At 40.5% G+C, this 21,921-nt stretch overlaps 1 protein-coding gene across 8 annotated transcripts in view; it reads left to right on the top strand.

The window, feature by feature from the left end:
* Positions 1–21,921, top strand: part of NTRK2 (neurotrophic receptor tyrosine kinase 2) — a 327,349-nt gene that overhangs the window by 61,008 nt on the left and 244,420 nt on the right. For all 8 annotated transcript variants that reach the window (XM_038526948.1, XM_038526949.1, XM_038526952.1 and 5 more), the window contains exons 9-11: positions 1,253–1,288; positions 4,000–4,100; positions 11,839–11,938. In XM_038526948.1, the coding sequence (XP_038382876.1) occupies positions 1,253–1,288; positions 4,000–4,100; positions 11,839–11,938 (237 nt within the window). The remainder of the gene's footprint in view (positions 1–1,252; positions 1,289–3,999; positions 4,101–11,838; positions 11,939–21,921) is intronic.

Below are 21,921 nucleotides of genomic sequence, written 5' to 3'. Positions count from 1 at the left end.
ATAGACTATAGTCTAGATGGCACTCCCCATTTAGCATGGAATGCTCCGCAGTTTGCAGCATCCCTGAATCGATGTACACAGCCATCCACTTAATGTTTCCCCTGATAACAGATATTCTGTGACATGAACTGTGTTAAAATTCGGATTTGAATATCAGGGCCATTTTTATTTGGTTCTTCATTTAAGCTACCTTTGGTTATTTACTAGGGAGTAACCTGAACAGAAAATTGGTTCAAATTTTCCCTTATCTTAAATGATATTTTTCTGCTAAAGGGTTTAGAAGTGAAATGAGAGCTGAATAAGCTTTACAGTTTACAAGTAAGTAAGTGAAGACAAAAGCATAGAAAGTAGCTTTGGAAATTTATTTTGTAATCACGCAATGTTATATCAAATTTTAATTTTATTTCCAAGTAGGCTTTCATATAGAGACCCAGTAGTTCTGATTGGAGAGTAAATAGCAGATGATTTTGTCACTGGTTCTTCTTGACAATGATTTAAAAAAAAATTTTTAAACGCTTTCGTAAATTTTCATGGGAATATTTGACAACAGAGTATTCTGATCATCTTGGTAATTAAACAATCATCCCTCCCCCCAATTAAGTGGATATACTTTTGCATTTGTCTCTGACATAACATTTACGTGTAATCTCTTCTACATAAATCATTTCAATGGAGAAAGTCCATTTATTTTTCCATGTTGTATTAAAGGCAAAGAAAGGGTTTGTTTATTCAGCCTTGGCAACCTGCTCTGAACACCAAGTGGAGAGCAAAACTGCATTAGATACCATTATTCGGGCTGGTTGATTGTTTGTGAAAGTGAGTAGACCTGCCAAAATACACTTTGAAAGTAATACCCAAACTGTCAGAGGTTTTATCTTTTGTTGTTTAAAGTGGTATGGGGATGATCTGTCTGTCTCTGGAATAAAGTACTGGGATTGTAGGTTAAAATGGCCAACTGTACACTAGAAACGGTCATAATGCATTGATTGCTGAAGTTTTTCTGGCTATAAAGTCATTTGTAATTTATCCTCATTCATTTCTTTTCTTTTGAAGGGATGGAGGTTTGGGGGCTGGGGAAGGAAATGGTTCATGTGAAGAAGCAAATCAAGACTTGAGGTTTCATGTACCTGTTCCATAAAGCAACCTGTAACCCTATAAAACCTCCAGTATATATTTAACTAATTTTAGTGGGGATACTTAGTATTCACTCTGAATGCATACTTACAAATCTCTGCTCTGTTTTGCCTTTTAGGTGCCAACCCAAATTATCCCGACGTAATTTATGAAGGTAGCTATCACGTTGTCTTTATTTGTATTTTTTTCAAAATGTTCGTCTAAAATGAGCTAAATCAATTAAAAGAGAACCTTTAAGCTCGGTTAAATATACCCTTTAAGCATTACATAGGCCACAATGATATTTCAAAAATCATTCAATATTGATGGCTGTTTTCCCTTGATATTTACAGTGCTTGTAAATAGCATTTTCTCTTTCATGCTCTGTTCTTGGAAGTAAATCCATTCCACTGTAACAGACATTTTGTTTCTATAATTGGGAACTAATTACCTGTTTAAAAGCCATGACTACCAAGAAAAGGGAGGTGTATCAGTTTCTGGCTTTGACAGTAAACCCAATTCAAAATTATGTTTCTTGTATAATAAGGAAGTTTGGCTCACAGACAGGAGCCTCAAAAGTAGGGCATGTTTATAGGTTTGGTTAAACCAGGAGCTCAACCATGTCATCAGGCCCCCAAGTTTTTCATTTTTACATGCACCCTGCACACTGCTCCCACTTCACCAAAGGCTGGCTCCCTTTGTGGTCATAAGATGATGCTGTCACTCACATTGTTGGGAGAAATGGAACAGCATTGGAAAGCAGTCCCAAAGAAAGGGAACTCTCTCAGAGATCTCAGTCAGCCCTCCTTGAATCTGATTCCAGACTCAGAGGGTCATGGTTCATTCTTGCTCCCATTACATAAGAGGGATGGATAAACCCTTGACTAACTGGAGCTACCATGGAGTTTAGATCAGCTTGCTTAGAGAATGTCATTGAACCCCTTTAATTATATGGGGTTCTCTTAGGAATGTGGAAAGGGAGAAGCTGGAAGGCGGACTACATAAGCTTTTAACTGGATATCTCATCTCTACTTTGCTACTTTAATAGAATGCCAGGGATGTTTGATCAGGTGTGAAAATCCATCTTGAACAGATTTCCAAACTACCTTCATGACCAAGAAGCTTCTGTTTAGGAAAGTGGCAGACTCAATTTCCAGCCTTGGGTCAAATTTTAGGACTGATTAAAAGATCGATTAAAATGTGATATGTATACACTTGTTCTATTAAATATTCCATCTTTAACTTTATGTTCATATTGACATTTTATTTTTTATAAGAACTCATTCTAAATTTGTATATTTGTTATATGTGCATGGATTTAACTTGAGCAGATTTTAACTGGGAGATTATATTGTCTTTACCTGTTTTATGCATGTCAACCTTTGTTTCCTTCAAGCTGTGGTTTGGATGATTTTGTGCATGTGATTTGCATACTTTTGTTTTTCTTTGTCCTGATATGGCTTAAAGAAAAAGTATCTCAAATTGTGTCACAGAGAGGTATGTTTGAATTCTGATTTTCCATTTTAAAATTATGTTTTGGACTCTTTTCCAGTAACTTCAAGAATTTAAAAATGCCATCTTCTCATTGGCCTCAGATCCCACTTTGGATCTTTGGGCCAAATATCATGATATTAAACTATCGATGCTTTAGTGAATAATTTTGCATGAGTGGCTCATTAGACTATGAAAAGGTAAAAAATTAGCCAATGGATGATATTTCTAATATTAGGTTGAAATTAATGGTCTAGTATACTTACAATGAAAATGGTGACAATGTAGTTTTGGTGTTAAGAATAAAACAGTAAACAGAAAATAGATGCTTTTTCTGTTACTACTTATTCACATTCAAGGAACACTCTGCTAATATAAATATAATTTAAATTTGTTGCCCCAAGGTCAGCATGATAGTCCTACTGAGGGAAGTTTAGCTAGGGCTGACTTAATGAGGTTGTTTGTTCAGGGTGGAAATTTCAGTCTCCAAATCTATTTAGAATAAAAATACCAAACATTTATAATCAACATTGTCTGTAATAAGTTAATAAAAAATTTTGTATGACATTTAATACATAATATTACTAATAAAAACTTTCACCTCCCCAAAAAAACCATCATTGATTTCCAATAAATGATCTGTATAGATGAAAACTGATTCAGAGGATGGCAGTGACATTTGAGACACAGTGTATGAGGACATTTCTCATAATTCTCAATATTGAGTTGGTGCAGCTCCCTCTATTAAATCAGAAACTGAAATGTTGGCAATTCAGACCTTTTCAAACAAGTTCATCTGTGCACCCAAGTTCTCATCAATGTTGTGACCATAGGCCCTCTTGAGTGACTTCCTCTTACGCAAATAGGATGCATTTGCCCTGGAATCAGCATTACTGATTTCAAGTCTATTTCATGTTTAGGCTCTTCCACCTTCTTGCCAGTTGACCTTAGCTTAGTCATTTAACTTTGCTCACATTACTTTCTTCAACTGTAAAACTGGCAGTTAGATTCCATATCTGAAGGCCCTTCCAGGTCTAAAATGTATGAATCTTAGATTATTGATTCCCCTTCATATTTATACTAAAGACTTCATAAAAAAAAGGGGGGGGGGATATATTCTTACCTACAAAGGAAAACCCGGTTTAGAATTTGACTGCCACACCAGTGGTGGAAAGATCTGGGTTGCATGACAGTTGAGCATCAATGCAATCCCAGCACTGCAATGGCTTTAACCCAAGAGCTGGGTCATGCTCCTCCCCTGCTAGGCTGTCAGTGGCTTGGAATCTTCGGGATTTATCTCGCTTCATTGTTTTGGGTCATACTGTGGCCTCTTGTTTGTGGGTAGCCCAGTGACAACTTCATGGTTCCTTTTCTTTCTCATTTCTCCAATTTAAGATTACGGGACTGCAGCAAATGACATTGGGGACACCACAAACAGAAGTAACGAAATCCCTTCTACAGATGTTGCTGACAAAAGCGGTCGGGAACATCTTTCGGTGAGTGGATAAATAGTCATTTCCTAGATTGGCTCTGAGCCCTTTGGATGCTTAAATATTGGGGGAGTAGAACTGCTTGGGTGCATGTCTTACAACATGACATTTTTACTGTTCAGGTGTGAATGGGCTGTTGATGTTTGGGGTAAGTCACAGAAAGGTTTTGTTTTGTTTTTGTTTTTAAAGATTTTACTAATTTATTCATGAGAGACACAGAGAGAGAGGCAGAGACACAGGCAGAGGGAGAAGCAGGCTCCATATGGGGAGCCCGATGCAGGACCCGATCCCAGGACTCGATGCAGGACTAAACCACTGAGCCACCCAGGCATCTCAAATTCACAGAAAGGTTTAAGAGAAGTGATAAACATGCTATGTAGCCTCTGACTTACTGGCTTCCCCTTTTATGCACTGCTTTAATTGCTAGGGATTCTTACTTTAAATGTCTGTCCTTTGCGCAGCCCGGGTGGCTCAGCAGTTTAGCTCCGCCTTCAGTCCAGGGTGTGATCCCAAAGATCCAGGATCGAGTCCCACGTCGGGCTCCCTTCATGGAGCCTGCTTCTCCCTCTGCCTGTGTCTCTGCCTCTCTCTCTCTCTCTCTCTCTCTCTGAATAAATAAATAAAATCTTTAAAAAGAAATTAAATGTCTGTCCTTTAAAACATTATCACTAGAAGAATAATGTCTCATTCTGGGACACCAGTCATTATTCCCATCTTCCGCACCTTCACACCTGTCTTGTTCAGTATTTTAATTAATTAATTAATTAATTAATTAATTGATGTTGTTCAGTATTTTAAGAAGAGTCTCATTGCCCACTAGATTTAAGGAACCCCGTAGGTTCTGGGAGGGACTGGCAGTGGAAAGATAGAAAAATATGAATGTATAGCAGGTGTGTCCTTTAGGAGTTTATCCTTTGGTCAGAGCTCTGAGCTGTGAAGGATTACCATACCAGCAGCTAGGATACAGGTAGAGAAGCCGTGGGATGTGAGATTGGACACAGAGGGGCAGGGGCTCCCCCTCCTTCCTGCTGGGAGAGCCAGCACGTCTTTGTGGGGCTGGGGCATTTTCCAGCTGTGCGGGAGGGCTGGCATTTAGACCAAGAGGAAGTGAAAGGCAGGGGTTTAGGGTGTGTGCACAAGAGCTTGCAGACTGGAAGGAGGCTTAGACTGGAGGGTAAGGTGTGTGAAGGGCGGCAGTCAGAAGCACGGCCAGCGAGGTGGTTCTGCCAGGTTGTGCATATTTTTGTTTTTGTTTTTTAAAGATTTTATATATTTGTTCATGAGACACACACAGAGAGAGGCAGAGACACAGCAGAGGGAGAAGCGAGCCCTCTGCAGGGAGCCCAACATGGGACTCATTCCCAGGGCCCTGGGATCATGACCTGAGCCAAAGGCAGACGCTCAACCACTGAACCACCCAGGCGTCCTGGTCGTGCAGTTTTGAAACACTGAGCCAGGAGTTAGGTTTACCATGCAGGGAGGAGCCACTGACGGGGCATGCCTGAGCCCCAGGACTCTGGTGGGGTTGGTTTGTCAGCTATTCAGATCAAAGGCCAGCAGTGTACCTCATTCTTCGCTTCCCTGTCACCTACACCCAGTCCCATGTGCCGTGAGCTCTGCCACCTTATAAACCGTATCTCCTCACCTCCATGGCCACCACTGCAGGCTGACGCATGGATGGGCAAACTGTGGTCCTTGGGCCAAGTAGGCTCACGCCCTGGTTTTGTGCCATCTGCAGACTAAGAATATTAAAAAAAAAAAAACAAAAAACTTTAAGTGGTTTGAAGTAAAATGAAAAGGAGAATGACATTTCATGACATGTGACAATTTGATGAAGTTCAAATATCAGTGTCCATAAAAAATATAGTTTTATTAGAACGCAGGCATGCCCATTTACATAGTGTCTGTGGCTACTTTGATGCTACAGTGGTGGCTGGAGAAGCTGTAGCAAGACTGCATGGCCTGCAAAGCTGGGAATATTTAGTATCTGGCCCTCCACAGAGGAAGTTTAAGACAGTTGCTCGTTCCTGGATGACCTCCACATCCTGTCCCTCCTCCCCCATCTCGTGATATTCTGGCTTTTCTTCATACAGCAGCCTGAGTGACTTTTGAAAAGCACAAATCAGATCACTCTTATTATCTCAGAGTCTTCCCAATGTGAGTGTAAGAAAACTTATATTATAAAAGCTCAGCTCCTCATGGTGGTGAAAGGGCCCTGCATATCTTGCCCTTGTCTGTGTCTCTGACTTCACCTCACACCCTGCCCTCATCTGTCTCACCTGTCTCTCTTAACTTTCTCTTGCATGCTCCAGGCTTATTTTCGTCTCACAGCCCTTATATCTGTGGTTCCCTCTATAAGGCATGCACTTCCCAACGGTCATCGCATGGCTTTGGTTAGTTGGTTGGTTATTTGGTTAGTTGATTGGTTGGTTGGTTGGCTAGTTGGTTGTTTGGTCATCAGTGGCCACTAGGCAGCCATTATCATGTTCCATTTTCTTCAGAGCAGTTATTATTGTCTATAATTCTCTTGTTTCTTTATTGCTTACTTGTGTAATATCTTTTTTCCTTCCTTAGATTATTATTTTTTTTTAAGAGAGAGAGAGTGCGGGTACATGTGGTGGTGGGGCGGGGCAGGGGGGTAAAGGAGAGAGAATCTTAAGCAGGCTCCACACTTAGCATGGAGCCTGACATGGGGCTCAATCTCATGACCCTGAGATCATGGCCTGAGCCAAAATCAAGAGTTGGTTACTTAACCAACTGAGCCACCCAGATGCCCCTCCTTTCCTAGATTCCTCAGTGAGTTTTTAAGTCTAGGCAACCTGGTCAGTAGTTTTTCAGAGCTGTATCCTTCATCCCTCGAATAGTGCCTGGCACCTAGGAGATAATAAACATTGGAGACTGATTAGAGTAATGGTGAATGCTCTAGAATGGGTTGCAGGACAGAGAGATTGAAAGTGGTATGATTAGTTGGGGGTCTGGAGCAGCAATAAAGAGTTGTGATTTATATTTAAACCATGGCCCTGGTGGTGAGAGCAAGAGGCTTATAACAGATGTAGCTCAGCTGCAAACTCAAAATATGCATATCCAGTATGTGGAGACACACACACACATATTTCCATAGATGACGATATGCATTGCATTGAAATAGCAAGGACAAATGCCCTGGTAGATCAGCTGTGGAATGTTTTCTACTTCCTGCCTTGTGCAATCATATCTGTTTATTCTCATACCAAACTGCTTAATGTTTTTTGGTTTGAGAAAGTTGTTTGTGTATATAAGGAATCCAAGGAGCATGTGTTAAGCCCACAGGTGTGTACATAACCCAGTTACTAAAAATTACATGCCAACCTCAGTTTTCTCTTTTGAGACCAAATTATAAATTTAAGTGCCTAAGTGGCATATCTAAGTGATGCTTGAACTGTGTATAGTTGGGCCACTGGAAGGCAAGATCAGTGAGAATCATCTTTGTTCGAAGCTGGTACATTACAACTCCACCTGAGGTCCCTGGAAATCTGCATGAGAGGTACAAAACAATGCTCTATGGAATTTAAAGAAAATGTAAATCATGAATAGTTCCTGATCACAGGGAGGGTTGTTAGATTAGAAGAAGAGTTTCAGAGTCAGTTGCTTATATAAAAGTTAAAGGTGTTATCAAAGCATTTGGAAGATAGCCTCGAATGTTCTCCTTTCTGATCCAATAAGTGTTCCTCATGAACCTTACTGGATTTTTTTTAATAGAACAGGTCCTTGTTCTATGAGAGGTATTCTCAGATAAAAAACAATCAACCAACTGATCAACTAATCAGTCATGTAACTAACCAAATAACCAACTAGCCAATCAACTAACCAAATAACCAACCAGCTAACTAACCAAACAACCAACCAAACAACCAACCAAACAGCTAACCAGCCAGCCAACCAACCAAACCAACCAACCAACCAACCAAACAAACAAACAAACAAATACATTCATTCCTGCTTGCTTCCCACATAAAGACCACTCCTACCCCAACATGTGCATGGTACATGGAATCAAGTTTATCAAACAATTCATTTTTGAAGAAACAATTCTATTTGCTGTCATGGGATTCTTTGCTTATTAAGAGATTCTTTACATTTAGAGTTGCTTTAGTAGGTTTAAATATTTGCTAGCAGATCATTAGCTGCTCCCCAGCAGTAGAACCCTTCCCATTTTCCATATTGACTCAAACACTCTAATGAAATAAAGAAGTTAGGACAGGTATTACCATCCCTGTGTACCAATGAGGTAATGGAGGCTTGCAGAAGGGAAGCATTGTAAGCTCTCACAGCTCATAAAGGCAAGATGTCCTGTGAACATAAGGACCAAAGATTCTGGATGCCAGTTGAATTCTTTCTGAAGTGGGTCAGAGACTATCTGTGGTCCTACAGAGAAGTTATAGGGCTTAGGGCGAGTCCCCACCATCTCTCCATCCCAGTTTCTTCCCTCATATGGGGAATATAAAAAACAGTGAAATGGATTATAGGGGAAAGGAGAGAAAATGAGTGGGAAAAATCAGAGAGGGTGACAAAACATGAGAGACTCCTAACTCTGGGAAATGAACAAAGGGTAATGGAAGGGAAGGTGGGCAGGGTGATGGGGTGACTGGGTGGTGGGCACTGAGGGGAGCATTTGACGGGATGAGCACTAGGTGTTATAGTATATGTTGAGAAATAAAATTCCAATAAAAATACATAAAAAATAAAAAAAACTATAAAATACGGATTGAACATGTTTTATTCAATATTTCCCCTTCAAGTCTAGAATTTAACAAGATTGAGAAATGGAGAGCTAAAATACTATGATCGCTTTTCCATGGAAGTGTTAGAAATAAAGATGAGAAAAAAGCTTGCTCCAAATCATTAGGTGCATTTGAGGGAAATGGCCTTAGTTAGAACAAGTTGATCTATAATTAGCCTTTTAGGAATCACAACCACTCTGTTTGTATATAGGCCACAGAGACAGAGTTAAGTCTGCACTCAAACATTTGCAGAGGTGTTCTGTGGGAGAGGTGCTCACAACTGCAGAGCCAGAGGAGAGGATTCTCACACCTTGTCTCCACTCTGGCCAAGTGCTTGGCATGTGCCCTTTCCCGTCTTTTGTGCTCTCTTTAATGCTGTCCCCAGTGGACATTAGAGATGATGTCGCAGGAGGATTAGCCATGTTTTTAGCATCCTGCCTTTCCTCTCAGCCATGTGTTTTGAAGTAGTATAAAGGATAAATTATGGATAAGTCACAAGCTTTATACTAAGGCAGACTTCAGTTTGAATCCCAAGCTCAAAAGGTGTGATCTTGGGTTGCTTATTTACTTTTTTATAAATCTCAGTTTTATAATCATCATAGCCAATGTTAATTTATTATCTGTTGTCATAGACTCTGTTCCAAACCTGTTATCTGCTCTAACTCACTAAGTATTTAAATAATCTGCAAGGTAGGATGATTATATTCCCTGTTTCACACATGAGGCATGTGAGATGCTGAGAGTTTGAGTAATTCTGAGGTCAGGCACTTAATAAGTGGTAAATCTAAATTCCAAACTCATGAGGAACTCATATATTCTTAATCTTTACTCTGTACTGCCTCTCACTCTGAGATGGGCACATCAGTCAGCATAAGCTATGCTGCAAGTAACAAAAATCCCCCAATCTTAGTGGCTTAAAATGATAAAGGTTTATTTCTTGCTTCATTATTTGTATTGACTGGGAGTTCTGTCAGTCTTGTCCTCATTCTAAGACTTGGTTGATAGGCAGCCACTTTTGGAAAGTTAGCGTTTATTAAGGCCCAGAGGAAGGAGATGAGAGCAGGGTTCTCAGTGTTGATATGACTGATGTCATAATTGTGGGTGAATAACTCTTTGTTGTGGGGGACTGTTAGGCATTGTAGGATGTTTAATTTAGCAGCATCCCTGGCCTTGGCCCACTAGATGCTAGTAATACCCTCCTCCAGTTGTGAGAACCTCAAATTGACAGATGTCCCCTGAGTGTAATATTATACCTGGGTGCAAACCACTGCCAAAGATCTCAAAGTAGCAGTGAAATGGTCCACTTTCAGGGATACAAGTCTCACCTCATTGGCCAGAATTGGTCACATGCACCCATCTTACCACAAGTAAGCCAGGAAGTGAATCTTATAAAGAGAAACACAAGGTGAAATAGAAGTGTTAGGTAAACAGCATTAATGATTACCACAGATGGAAATAATAATATCTGTCATAAGGATTATTATGCAGAGTAAATGAAACAAAGAAAGTTAAGCATCTAATTAAGTGTGGACATTTAAAACAGTGTAGAATAGGATTCTGCAAACCATATCCATCTGTTTTTGTAAGTAAAGTTTTATTGGCATCCAGTCATGCCCATTTGCTTACATATTGTCTACGGTTGCTTTCACTCTACACCAGCAGAGTTGAGAGTTTGCAAAACAGACCATATGGCCCCCAAAGCCTAAAGGATTTACTGTCTGACCCTTGACAGCAAAAGTTCGCCACCTCCTGGTGTAGAGTCACACACCCTTTCTTGGGAGCAGGACCTTGGAGTGAGCAGCAGAAATGGAAGGAGATGCATTGTCCTGCTCCCATCTTTGTCCCTAAAATGTTAATATGTACTCCATTAGCTTTACACACTTGTGCTCTGTGCTCTCACTCAGGGTTGTGGCAGGATTCACACAGATCTGCATCTACTCTCTCTACTTGAATAATCCACATGTTGTGATTATATTTTTCAGTTTAAAAAATCTTTGTGTTTGGGATGCCTGGGTGGCTCAGTGGTTGAGCACCTGCCTTTGGCTCAGGTCGTTATCCCGGGATCTGGGATAGAGTACCACATCGGGCTCCCTGCAAGGAGCCTGCTTCTCCCTCTGCCTAGGTCTCTGTCTCTCTCTCAGTCTGTGTCTCTCATGAATAAATAAATAAATCTTTAAAAAAATCTTTGTATTGACCTCTATCATACATATGCATATGTGTACATATCATACGTCTACCACCCAATGAGCTTTCACAAATGAACTGACCCACAGGTACCCCTCCTGCTCCCTTCCAGGCCTGCTCCCTGTTCCATGGGACTTTGATTTCTAAAAGCAACAATAGCCAACTTAAAAAAAATCTTTTTTATTATGGACAGCTTTCTAACATGCATAACAGTAGAGAACATAGCAAAATGAACCCCATTGTATCTTTCACCAGCTTCAGAAATAGTATTGTATTATTTGAGTTTTGTCAGGTCTCTTTCCTCTCTCCACATAGGTAGGTGGGAGGATAGATAGATGGGGAGAGAGTAATATATCTCTATGTCTATATAGTATCAATTACACTGATATTTTTATAAGCTTATAACTTGTATTTTCTCATTTGTAAAGTAAGGATAAAGTAAGGACCCACAGGGATGCCTGGGTAGCTTAGCATTTAAGCTCCTGCCTTTGGCCCAGGGTATGATCCTGGAGTCCCGGGATCTAGTCCCACATCGGGCTCCCTGCGTGGAGCCTGCTTCTCTCTCTGCCTCTCTCTCTCTGTGTCTCTCATGAATAAATAAAAAATAAAAATAAAAAAAAATAACTAGACCCACAATACTTCATTGAAGAGTTGTTAAGGGATAAGTGAATTAATTGACGGACACAAAATTCCTTGCAAAGCAAGTAGTAAATATTAACTGTCATCCTCATTACCATCATCATCTGGATGAAGAGAACTAAGGATCCAGGTCATAACTTCCCTTCCTTTCTTTCCCCCAGGTCTATGCTGTGGTGGTAATTGCATCTGTGGTGGGATTTTGTCTGCTGGTGATGCTGTTTCTGCTGAAGTTGGCAAGACACTCCAAGTTTGGCATGAAAGGTAAAAAGGGTTGTGTTTATTTTACTTCTTATGTGGAATCACTTTTGGCTTCTGACTAATGCTAATTACCACTAAAGAAAGAAGCAGCTAGATTTACGATGACTAGGTTTTAAGGCTGAAAAAATAGCAACAAGGATATGATACTACAAATCAAGGCAGAGCAAAATAATTTTGATTACTCAGTAGTACCCACTTTCCAATGAGGACGGTTGTCCCTGAAGACACAGAACTGATTTCCTGGGTATCAAGTGACTAATAATGATATAGGCAAATAGTGTCTGGGTTTTCCTTTGGCTTCAGAAAGGCAGGCAAGGCATGGTGGCAGTAGGTTAGTCAGGGATACAAGTATTTTGCGCAGAAGGCTCCTTTCTGCTGTACAGATGATGACTTCTAGACCCTTCCGTGGTAGTTTTGTTGTTGGATACTGCTTTTAGAGTAAGAGTCTCATCTTGTGAGATTTGGCTTGTGTTGGGAAGCAAAATCAGAACACTGGCTGTACATTGAAGCTTTTGAATGAGTATCTTTTCCTAATGGAAAGATTCTCAGTGCTAGATTCAAAATTGGTGGCTATGTGGGCCAAGAAGAAACCATGGGTCTCTTCATGAGGACTGAAAATTCATTTTAGGGCGGGAATCTTGTTTAAATGTTCTTGTTATATAAATAGCCAAGAGTTTCAGTGACTGAAAAGCATTTGCTTTGAAGTTTAAACTTACGTATTGACTAATTATGCTGTTGTTGAATTTTGTGTGGTCTCTTATAAATAGCCACTAGCTTCGGAAAGCCACAGCCAAGGTTTAGTGGTGGCTTTAGTTGTGTTGGAGACAAAGTGGTGGGTTTTCTTGATCTGCCTGGTTCATTACAATTGCTAATTCATGTTGCCTCCTTACTCAGAAGTGATGTTTATAGAGGAATAAGCTGTCCAGCGTACGCTGGGCTCCGGGGTGGAGTGGATCTATTTCTTATGTTTTCTTCTCTCTCTCTCTGTTGGTGCCTATGATCAAAATCCCTAAACCTGAAATGAATAGGGAGGAGTAGTGGCAAATTGAGTCTTGTATAGCCCCCAAATCTCCTCCTGACTTTCCTTTGATCTATTGATTCTTGACATTTCTTTTGGAGGAGGAAAGATCTCTCATTCCCAATTATAAATAAGACCTGGAGGAGGGACTCTACTACAGTGATTTTAATTAGTCCTACTACGATGACAGTTTGTAAACGTGACTTTGCATCAGCAGCTCCTGGAGGGCTTGTGAAAACACAGATTTCTGGGCCACCTCAAAAGGTTCTGACTTAAAAGATCTGAGGAGGGCCTGACACTTGGCATTTCTAACAGTTTTCAAGGGACGCCAATACTACTGTGGCCCAAGCATTCCTGGAGAATCACCAGTCTATGGGATCAATGTGGGCTAGCACCTTCTGAGTGACAAGATGCAGGAGGGGCATTGCTTTGCGGAGCTTTCTAGGTCCCCGTGTTCAGCTGGCACCTAGGGTCCGGACTGTTCTCTGCATGTCACCCAGCCACGATGGCATTTCTCCCCCATTCTCATCAAGCTCTTTCTTTCCTTAGAGGCACTTGGAATAGATGTCCCTAAGCGGGGATCTTAATGGAGAGATCCAGACACTAGCACAATTACTTTTCCATCTTGAGGTTTTAGTGTGAGACCTTTCATCTCATGAGCTCTCCAGAGAGAAAATTTGTCTAGGTTCTACTGGGAGCTGCGCATGAGCTTTGGAACCCTAGGAGCAATATTTAGGAGCCGCCCCCACCCCAGCTTTGTGTTAGGAAAACAACTGACAAAATGCTCTGTAAATGTTCACATACTCCGTGTGGCATGGTGGTGGGGGGAGGAGAATAAAAGGTAGACATTTGTTTCAGAAAAGATTGTATTTCCTATAGACTCTCCCACATGAAGAGTGAAACTGGTTTTTATTTGGATACTTTGGGCTGATTACCACTAAAGCACCTACATTTCCCAAATGTGTCTAACCTACGGGTAGCCTTAATGAATTGTAAGGAAGGTTTTACTGAACCTTGTCCCAGAGCCAGTAAATGACTTCCTTCAGGGCGGAAGCTACGCTATCGTTTGTTTCACTCCCTTTTTTCCCAAACATAAATAAAGTTGTTTTTTTTAAGAAAAGTTGTCTCAGAGACTCATGGGCTTGTTTACAATAGATTTTTCTCCCCTACTTTTTGCTGCACATCTATTCATGCTACGATTTGAACATGTTTGGCTACAGTGGGGGTTATTTTTATTTATTTATTTATTTATTTTGCCAGTCAGATGCTGAGATTGATGAGATTTTGAAGGGGTATGGAAGAGAAGATGAGGGCAAATTAAACTGCAAAAAAAAGTGATATTTAAACATTATTAGTAGTTAATGTACTTTAAATGCTATTAGTGCTGGGATCACTGCTAGAAAAAAAAAGTATGCCTTAAAAAAGGAAGAGTATATAAAAACACTATTGTCTTCCTGAAATCACCAGGAAACACAGGAGTGGTGATTTCTCAGTAAGGACGGTAAGAAATGTGCATCGCCTTGGCTGGGACCGATGGCTCCGTTCCGTGTGATGCAGACGAGCTGTTCCACTGTGGCCCTTGCCCTCATAAGTACCTTCGGGAGGTTCTACCTCTGTCCCCAGTCCCTTGTCCTGTAGATAGTTAGAGATTGCAGGATGCCAGCCTGCCCACCAGGCATTTACAGCTTTTTACCCATCCCAGCGTCGCACGCTTCAAGCTCCAGTGTCAACTGTGTCATCACGGTAGCCGCCTCGAGATCATACACCATAGTTTAAGACTGTTGACTGGAAGGGCCTGGGGTACCCAGAAGCCTCTTTAAATCACGCTGCAGCTTAATGCAGGGCAACTCAAACTCTGTGGATTGACCTGAGGACCCAAACGTGATTGATGGCATTGCTTCCCTGGGAAGGCGATCTCTAAATTCCAAACCCGGGAGTTAAATGGAGATTTTAGAATATAACCAGTGATATGTTCTGCAGAGGTGGGCTGTGTGACTGGATGCTTCCTAGGGTTTATTCTCTGTTCCGTCAGTTCATTGCCACGAGAGGCCGAAGGGACCATCGTGCACACGGAGCCCTGGCTGTGAGCTCCGTGAAGACAGGGTTTGTGGTGGGCTTGTTCGTCATCCAAATTGGCACTCGATAAGTATTAATTGACTGAATGAGTGATCACAGAGAGTTTTCAAATTCAGTCACTCACTGTAGCTTGGTAAGTGGAACAGCTAATGTTTGGAGGAAAGTTCATATGTGAATAGTTAAAGAGAGATCTTAGAGGTTTTCTAAGTTTTTAGGGGGACAGAGCCCCTCTCTACCTGCACCCCCCACCCTCGCTTTCTTTGATTATTCCAGATAAATAATGGCCCCAGAAAGGAGATCATTTTGCCAGATTTTTGCTTAGGATTTGTTAGGTTTTCATACACTTTCATACAGTTAGTTGTTTGAGTTTGGAGGGTTCACCTTGGCTTTCCATTTTACACACAAGCATTGTCACTTTATGCCTCTTTGCCTTTGCATGTGTGGCCTTGGAATATGTGTCTTCATCCAGCTTTGAAGCTGGCAGATGTGCCTGATGGTGGCTCCTATCTTGGCGCTAACTAGAATTTATCCTTCATTATTTCTTAATATAGTTTAAGTGTCTTGCTACCAATGTTCCATGGACTACTGACTGGCCTTGTGTCAATAACGATGTCAGAAGGTAGAAGTTACCCCAGTCTGTTTCTCCATGCTCATTTTTGTGTCTTTATATCATCCTGTTGCTTTTTGGTTGAATGTCTGGTTACCATAATCATGGAAGCCCTGAATAAAGGCCTTCTGTTAGTGCTTGGTCATCCCTATAGGGATTATTTTATATGTGCACTTCACATGAATGCCTAAAATATATAACAGACTACCAGATCCCTGGGTGGTGCAGCGGTTTAGCGCCTGCCTTTGGCCCAGGGCGCGATCCTGGAGACCCGGGATCGAATCCCACGTCGGGCTCCCGGTGCGTGGAGCCTGCTTCTCCTTCTGCCTGTGTCTCTGCCTCTCTCTCTCTCTCTGTGTGACTATCATAAATAAAAAAACAAAACAAAAAAAAACTACCTACATCTATGTCTGTATCCATATCCCTATACACAAATGCATAATTTTATCCCTTTTCTCTTCAGGCTGCCTCTGATTGACTTTAATTTTAGTTTCCACTGAAATAGGGCTCCAAGACTTTTCCAGAGCAGCTGTATTGCCAAAGGAACAGGCAACCAGGCCTCAGCATGCTCTTCCTTGTGTTGTAACCAAGTCCGTGTTTAGTTCTCACATTGCTTCCTGGCTCTCTTCACTGAAGATGTACAAGTGTGCAAGAGGGAGATGGGAGCATCAGAGGGCATGAGGGCCGCCGCCAAGCCTCCCAAGAGTGCTCAGCGTGTGGGAGCCTTGTCTGATGGCTGGATGGTGTGCAGGCCTGGAAAAAATATAAGGGAGCTGGAAGGGCGGAGGGGATGTGGCACTTGTCACCCCGATGGAGAATACTTGTGACCACCAGCTTTGTGTTGCTTACATTTCCTGATGGAAGCCCACATATATTTAGTCCCTGAGGACCCATGAATCCTTTGTCCTCCTAGAGTAAATATATTTAAGTGACCCGAAGACAATGCAGGAGAAACCGGCATAGGAGGCCTTTTCTCTAATTCTATGTTGATAAACCCCAAATTTTGTCCACAGCCTCCTATCCTTGCATGTAAACCATCAAGCTGCACTCCTTCCTAGGAGTTAAGCTCTAGATAGTTCCAATTTGTAATTGACCGGAGAATGGCACTCCCTGAGAATGCAGAGCCAGGTTTTCTTAACTCCAGATTCAAGGCCCACAGTTTGTTTTTCCTCCTACAAATGATCTTCTAAATGTCTTTCAACATCAACCAAAAATTTGGTTATTTAAAAATAGTCATAAACATATAGTGGGACCACAGCTAGAGAAGTTGAAGGTTAAAGCCTTTTCTAAGAACTGAAAATAATTCTGGAAAGTTTAGGAGGTTGAGTTTTACAGATATTTGGATCAACTTTTAAAAGAGGGAAAAATGTGTTCGAAAGCCAGAAACACAATTGTAGAAACATCTGTAAGGACAAATTTTCCATATGCACCCCTGCTGTTTTTTTTTTAAAGACAAATAACTTTAAAAAAAATTATATCAGTAACGCACGAATGCATTCTTGCTTTGCACAGTTTCCAGAAGTTTGGAAATATATGGGGTTAAAAGTGGGATTGCACTTGACCCTCCTCTCTTGCTACCCTCTCTGCTGCTAGGGATAACCTTCCTTAACCATCCAGAATGCATATATTACATAAATAATAAAATCCAGAGCTTTGCTTACTATGTAGATAATCAAACAGACTCATTTTTGGTTCCATAGAGAAATTATCATCTCAAGCTCAGGCTGCATCTGCTTTAAGATAACAGTTTGCCTTATAGCTCTTTCTGTATCAGTATCCGGGTGTCTCTTGCATTCTCCTTAAAAAGTGTTTCAGAGTAGACTGCTCTCAGGCTCCTTGGATCTGAAACCCGCCTCTGTTGGTTACCAGCTGTGTGACTTTGAGCAACTCCTCCATCTCCCTTGCCTCAGTATTTCCATCTGGAATGGGGCAATAATTGTACCCATTTCATAGGGTTGTCAGGAAGCATGCTAAGTTGATGTATATGAAGCCCTCAGGGTAGTTCCTGGCATTTAGTAATTAAGTTATAATTCTTATTGACAAATTGTGATTTGTTTTCTTCTTTTAGTTTTAAAGTTATGTTTTAATGTTCATGCTTTTACCGAGTTTTCAGAGAAGTGTGTCAAATAATGTCTTACATATATATGGATAGATACTTGGACTAGATTGCTGAGAAAGATGTGTATGTATATTTATGCTTTATCAATTTATATTCTCACCACTAGTATATGAGGGCATCCTTAGTTTACACTTTCATCCATATCAGATATTATCGACCTTTTATTTTTTTGCCAAGTTACGTGCCACGTTATCACAGTTAACCTGATATTCTGATTAAGAAGGTGAAATGCAGGGCAGCCTGCGTGGCTCAGTGGTTTAGCACCTGCCTTCAGCCCAGGGTGTGATCCGAGAGACCTGGGATCAAGTCCCGCAGCAGGCTCCCTGCATGGAGGCTGCTTCTTCCTCTGCCTGTGTCTCTGCCTCTGAGTGTCTCTCATAAATTAAATAAAATCTTAAAAAAAAAAAATAAGAAAGTGAAATGCGGTTCCTGGGTGGCTCAGTTAGTTGAGTTCAGGTCATGATATCAGGGTCCTGGGATCAAGCCCCACATCAGGCTCCATGATCAGTGGGAGTCTGTTTTGTATTTTTCCCTCTGTCCCCACCATGCATTCATGCTTCCTCTCTCTCAAATTAATAAATATATCTTTAAAAAATGAAAATATGGTGAAACATCTTTATTAGGTGACCAATAAGAAGAAATGTTCAGTTTACTTGTTGATTTGCAGACTTACTTTATAAATCATGTACATTCATTTTTTTATTGGTTATGTATGTTGCTCTGATATTTTTTTTTCTAGTTTTTACCTTTTTTAAATAGTATCTTTTGGCAAACAACAGATTTACCTTCTTATAGAAGTGAATATACCTGTATTTTCCATCTAAGTTTTATGTCTTGCTTAGGAAGCCTTCCCTTCTCTGAGGTTGTAAACATACTCTTAATATTTCTTTTGCTAGTTCTGCTCTGTGTGTGTGTGTGTGTGTTAGCTTAGACCTTTAATCTTTCAGAAATTCTTTTTTTTTTCAACTTAGTGTCAAGTACTCTTCCCCCCCACCAGAGATATATAAAGATATTTGAATAAATTTTAGTGTAACATTTTCAGAGAGACCAAGAATATTATTTTAACTTTCTGGAATTGAAATCTCTTAATAAAACAAACAAACAAATCTTTGAAGAACTTAACATTTAACTCTTTTTAAAAATAAGCAATGAACTTTGTTGGTTCTCATATAATATATGGGAGCCTCACCAAATAGTAACAGAGGATGTAGGTTTTCACAGGAGCCTTTTTTTTTACTGACCTGCACCTGGCTTCAGATTGAGCTCAAAGTATATTGTCACATTCTCTTAGTAGAGAAAAAAATTTGTAGGTTTTAATAAAATTTTCAGATATTTCAGAAAAGACATTCAGTTGAAAAAGTTATAGGTAATTTAACAAATTGGAAATGTATCAGAGGGAAAAAAAAGAATTAACGCAAGCATTCCTTTTCTGTCATTTGGAGAATATTATGTAAAACTTTTCCCCATAAATGTTTTATTTATTTATTTATTTATTTATTTATTTATTTATTTATTTATTTATTTATTTAATTTTTCCCCCATATATGTTTCTGAGGTGAAGATCCACTCCCGAGTCACTGTCATTTCTTTCAGGGCCAATATTTGGGTTATGTTTCTGTGAGGACAGAACATGTTTATTCTTTGCAGCAGATTGAACATGGGTTTAGAACTTTCAGGAACTGGCTCCATCAGGCAACAGGAAACAGTAGCTTTTCCCCCCTTAGCTTCACAAGTGCCCTGACTTCCAACTTTTTAAATTATCTGCCCTGCCTGGGCATACAGCTCAGTGTGATTCAGGGGAGGGCCCAGGTTTGCCTGGAGTGGACAAAAGTCATGCTGTGGTATTGTTTAGGGACAGTCTGCACTCCTACTGTTTCACTTAAAAGATTAGAGACCCCTTAAGAAATTAGGTTTGGTACTTAAAAGTCAAGAAAAATTGTTCCCCATTCTTTGGTTCTCCATAAATCCTGTGGTGAACTCACTTTGACCTCCTTTTTGTTTTTAAGATTTATTTATTCATTTTAAGGAGCAGAGGGGAGAGAATCTCCAGCAGACTCCCCACTGAGCACAGAGCCCACCGTGGGCTTGATCCCACAACCCTGAGATTATGACCTTCGTGGAAACCAAGAGTTGGAGGCTAACCAGCTGCACCATACGGGTTCCCTCCTTACACAGATCCTGGAATACTTTCAGAGGGACTTCCCAAATCAGGACATCTGGGGTATTCTTCTTCCCCACCACTCCATTCCTGTTTCTCTTTCTTCTTAACCTTTCTTTTTTTCTTTTTCTTTTTTTTTAAATTTTTTATTTGCCTTGCATTGTGTCCTTCTACATCTCTGTGATCCCTAATTTTACTTCTCCCTCTCTCTGTTGGTTTTCTTCCTCCTCATCCCTAGCATCTGATTTTGGTGGATATGCTTTTCAGAATTTCCGAAGAGGACAGATAATAGCTTGGCTTAAATTCTAACATATGCTTCGATTTCATCTCCCTTTATTTTGGGCAAAGAGATTGAATGACTCTGGGAATAAATTTAGCTCCAAATCAGCAGAATTGTCCTGTGGCACATTGGAAAAGAGGCTGTTTGAATAACCCATATCCTTCATGTTCATAAGTTGTTAAATCTTCAGTCTTCAAACCTAAGAGCAGAGAGGAATATAACATTAGAGACTCATGAATCAGGCTTGGGTTCACGTCCTGGATCTCCCACCTACTAACCATAATTTTGGGGTGTGTGTGGATTTTTTAAACTTTCAAAATCTTAGGTTCCTCTTCAGTAAGATGAGGAAATAATACCCGTCTTAGGTGATTATAAGAAATAAATTAGTGCTTTAATTTACTGGCTGTATTATTGAACTAATTTCTGAAGAGGCAGTTATTTTTCAGATTTACGTTATAGTAATACATCATTAAGGAAAAGAGCATGAGGAGAGTCCTGTCTGAATTTATGCTGAATCTGAATTACAGAAAAATGTGTCATATGTAGACAGTGTCTGTTAGTTTTTTCAGTCTTATTAATTGAGTTTATAGACAAAATTGTAATTATAATGTGTCTCTACTCTTTGGACATGTATTATGAATGCAAAGCTGCAGAAACATGTTTATGTTAAGCCTTTCATTCTTTAAAGACACTAAGTGTGAATTACTGCAAATTCTTCATTTTATTGTCCATTGTACAAGTCACCTGTTTAAAGAAATCTCCTTTATTGATGGATGGATTGGGTATGGAAGTTTTTTCTCTTTCTTTTGGGAAGTAGCAGGAAAGGCAGGTAGGGGTCGGGTTCAGTAGAGACCCAGTAATCATCAGTTTAAATTTAGAAACATGAGCTCATGGAGCCTCCTTTTCGAGCTACTTCCCTTTTGCACAGAGGAGATTGCGACTGTGAAAATGGTCTCTTTTAACAAAAAATAGGCATGGATTTTTTCAAGATTTTATTTTTAAGCAATCTCTACACCCAACGTGGGGCTCGAACTCACAACCCTGAGATCAAGAATTGTGTGTTCTTCTGACTGAGCTAGCCCCAAATATAGGCTTTAGTTTTTTATGTGTTCCCAGCCTGCTAGAGATGAAAAGAGGAATTTTGGTGAAAATAAATTCTTCCTTATACTGTCGATTGTCATCCATGTTATTATATCCATAGACCAAGACACTGCATTTCCTGTGAGAGAAGCCAAGGCTTGAGCGGGCAGATGGCAGTGGGAGGTCTGCGTTTTCATCAAGGCACCAGCAAAAGTAGAAGTCATTGGCTTCTTCTGTGATCATCTGGGAGCTCTCATGGTCTGAGGACAGAGAGGATGACAAGGAGGAAGCAAGGCGGGGGTGGGGGGAAGAGACAGAGAGGTAGAGAGAGGGAGAGAGAGGGAGAGAGGGAGATATTTTCATTCTAACTTTTGAAGTCTTTAGTACTAAGAGATTAATACCCTGAATTGAAAGTAGAAGAGTCATCTCTGCCCCAAGTAGTGACAGTGGAAGGCAGGAAGGGGACGTGAGTTCATGGGTGGGAGTGGTGTGGGAGGGGAGGATGCTAGCAACGAGGTGGTGTTTCTATTTATAGTTATGGTTGTCCACTTTAGTAGTCCCGGCAAGACCCAAGGAGAGTCAACCACCCAACTGAGCCTTTCCCACACTGACTTCCTGGATCATCTGTAAGAGGAAATTGTGTGAGGA

The sequence above is a fragment of the Canis lupus genome, chromosome 1, assembly GCF_011100685.1.
Source record: "Canis lupus familiaris isolate Mischka breed German Shepherd chromosome 1, alternate assembly UU_Cfam_GSD_1.0, whole genome shotgun sequence".
NCBI lineage: Eukaryota > Metazoa > Chordata > Mammalia > Carnivora > Canidae > Canis > Canis lupus.
Note: the sequence above shows the minus strand (reverse complement) of the source record. Positions and strands in the feature narration are given on the sequence as shown.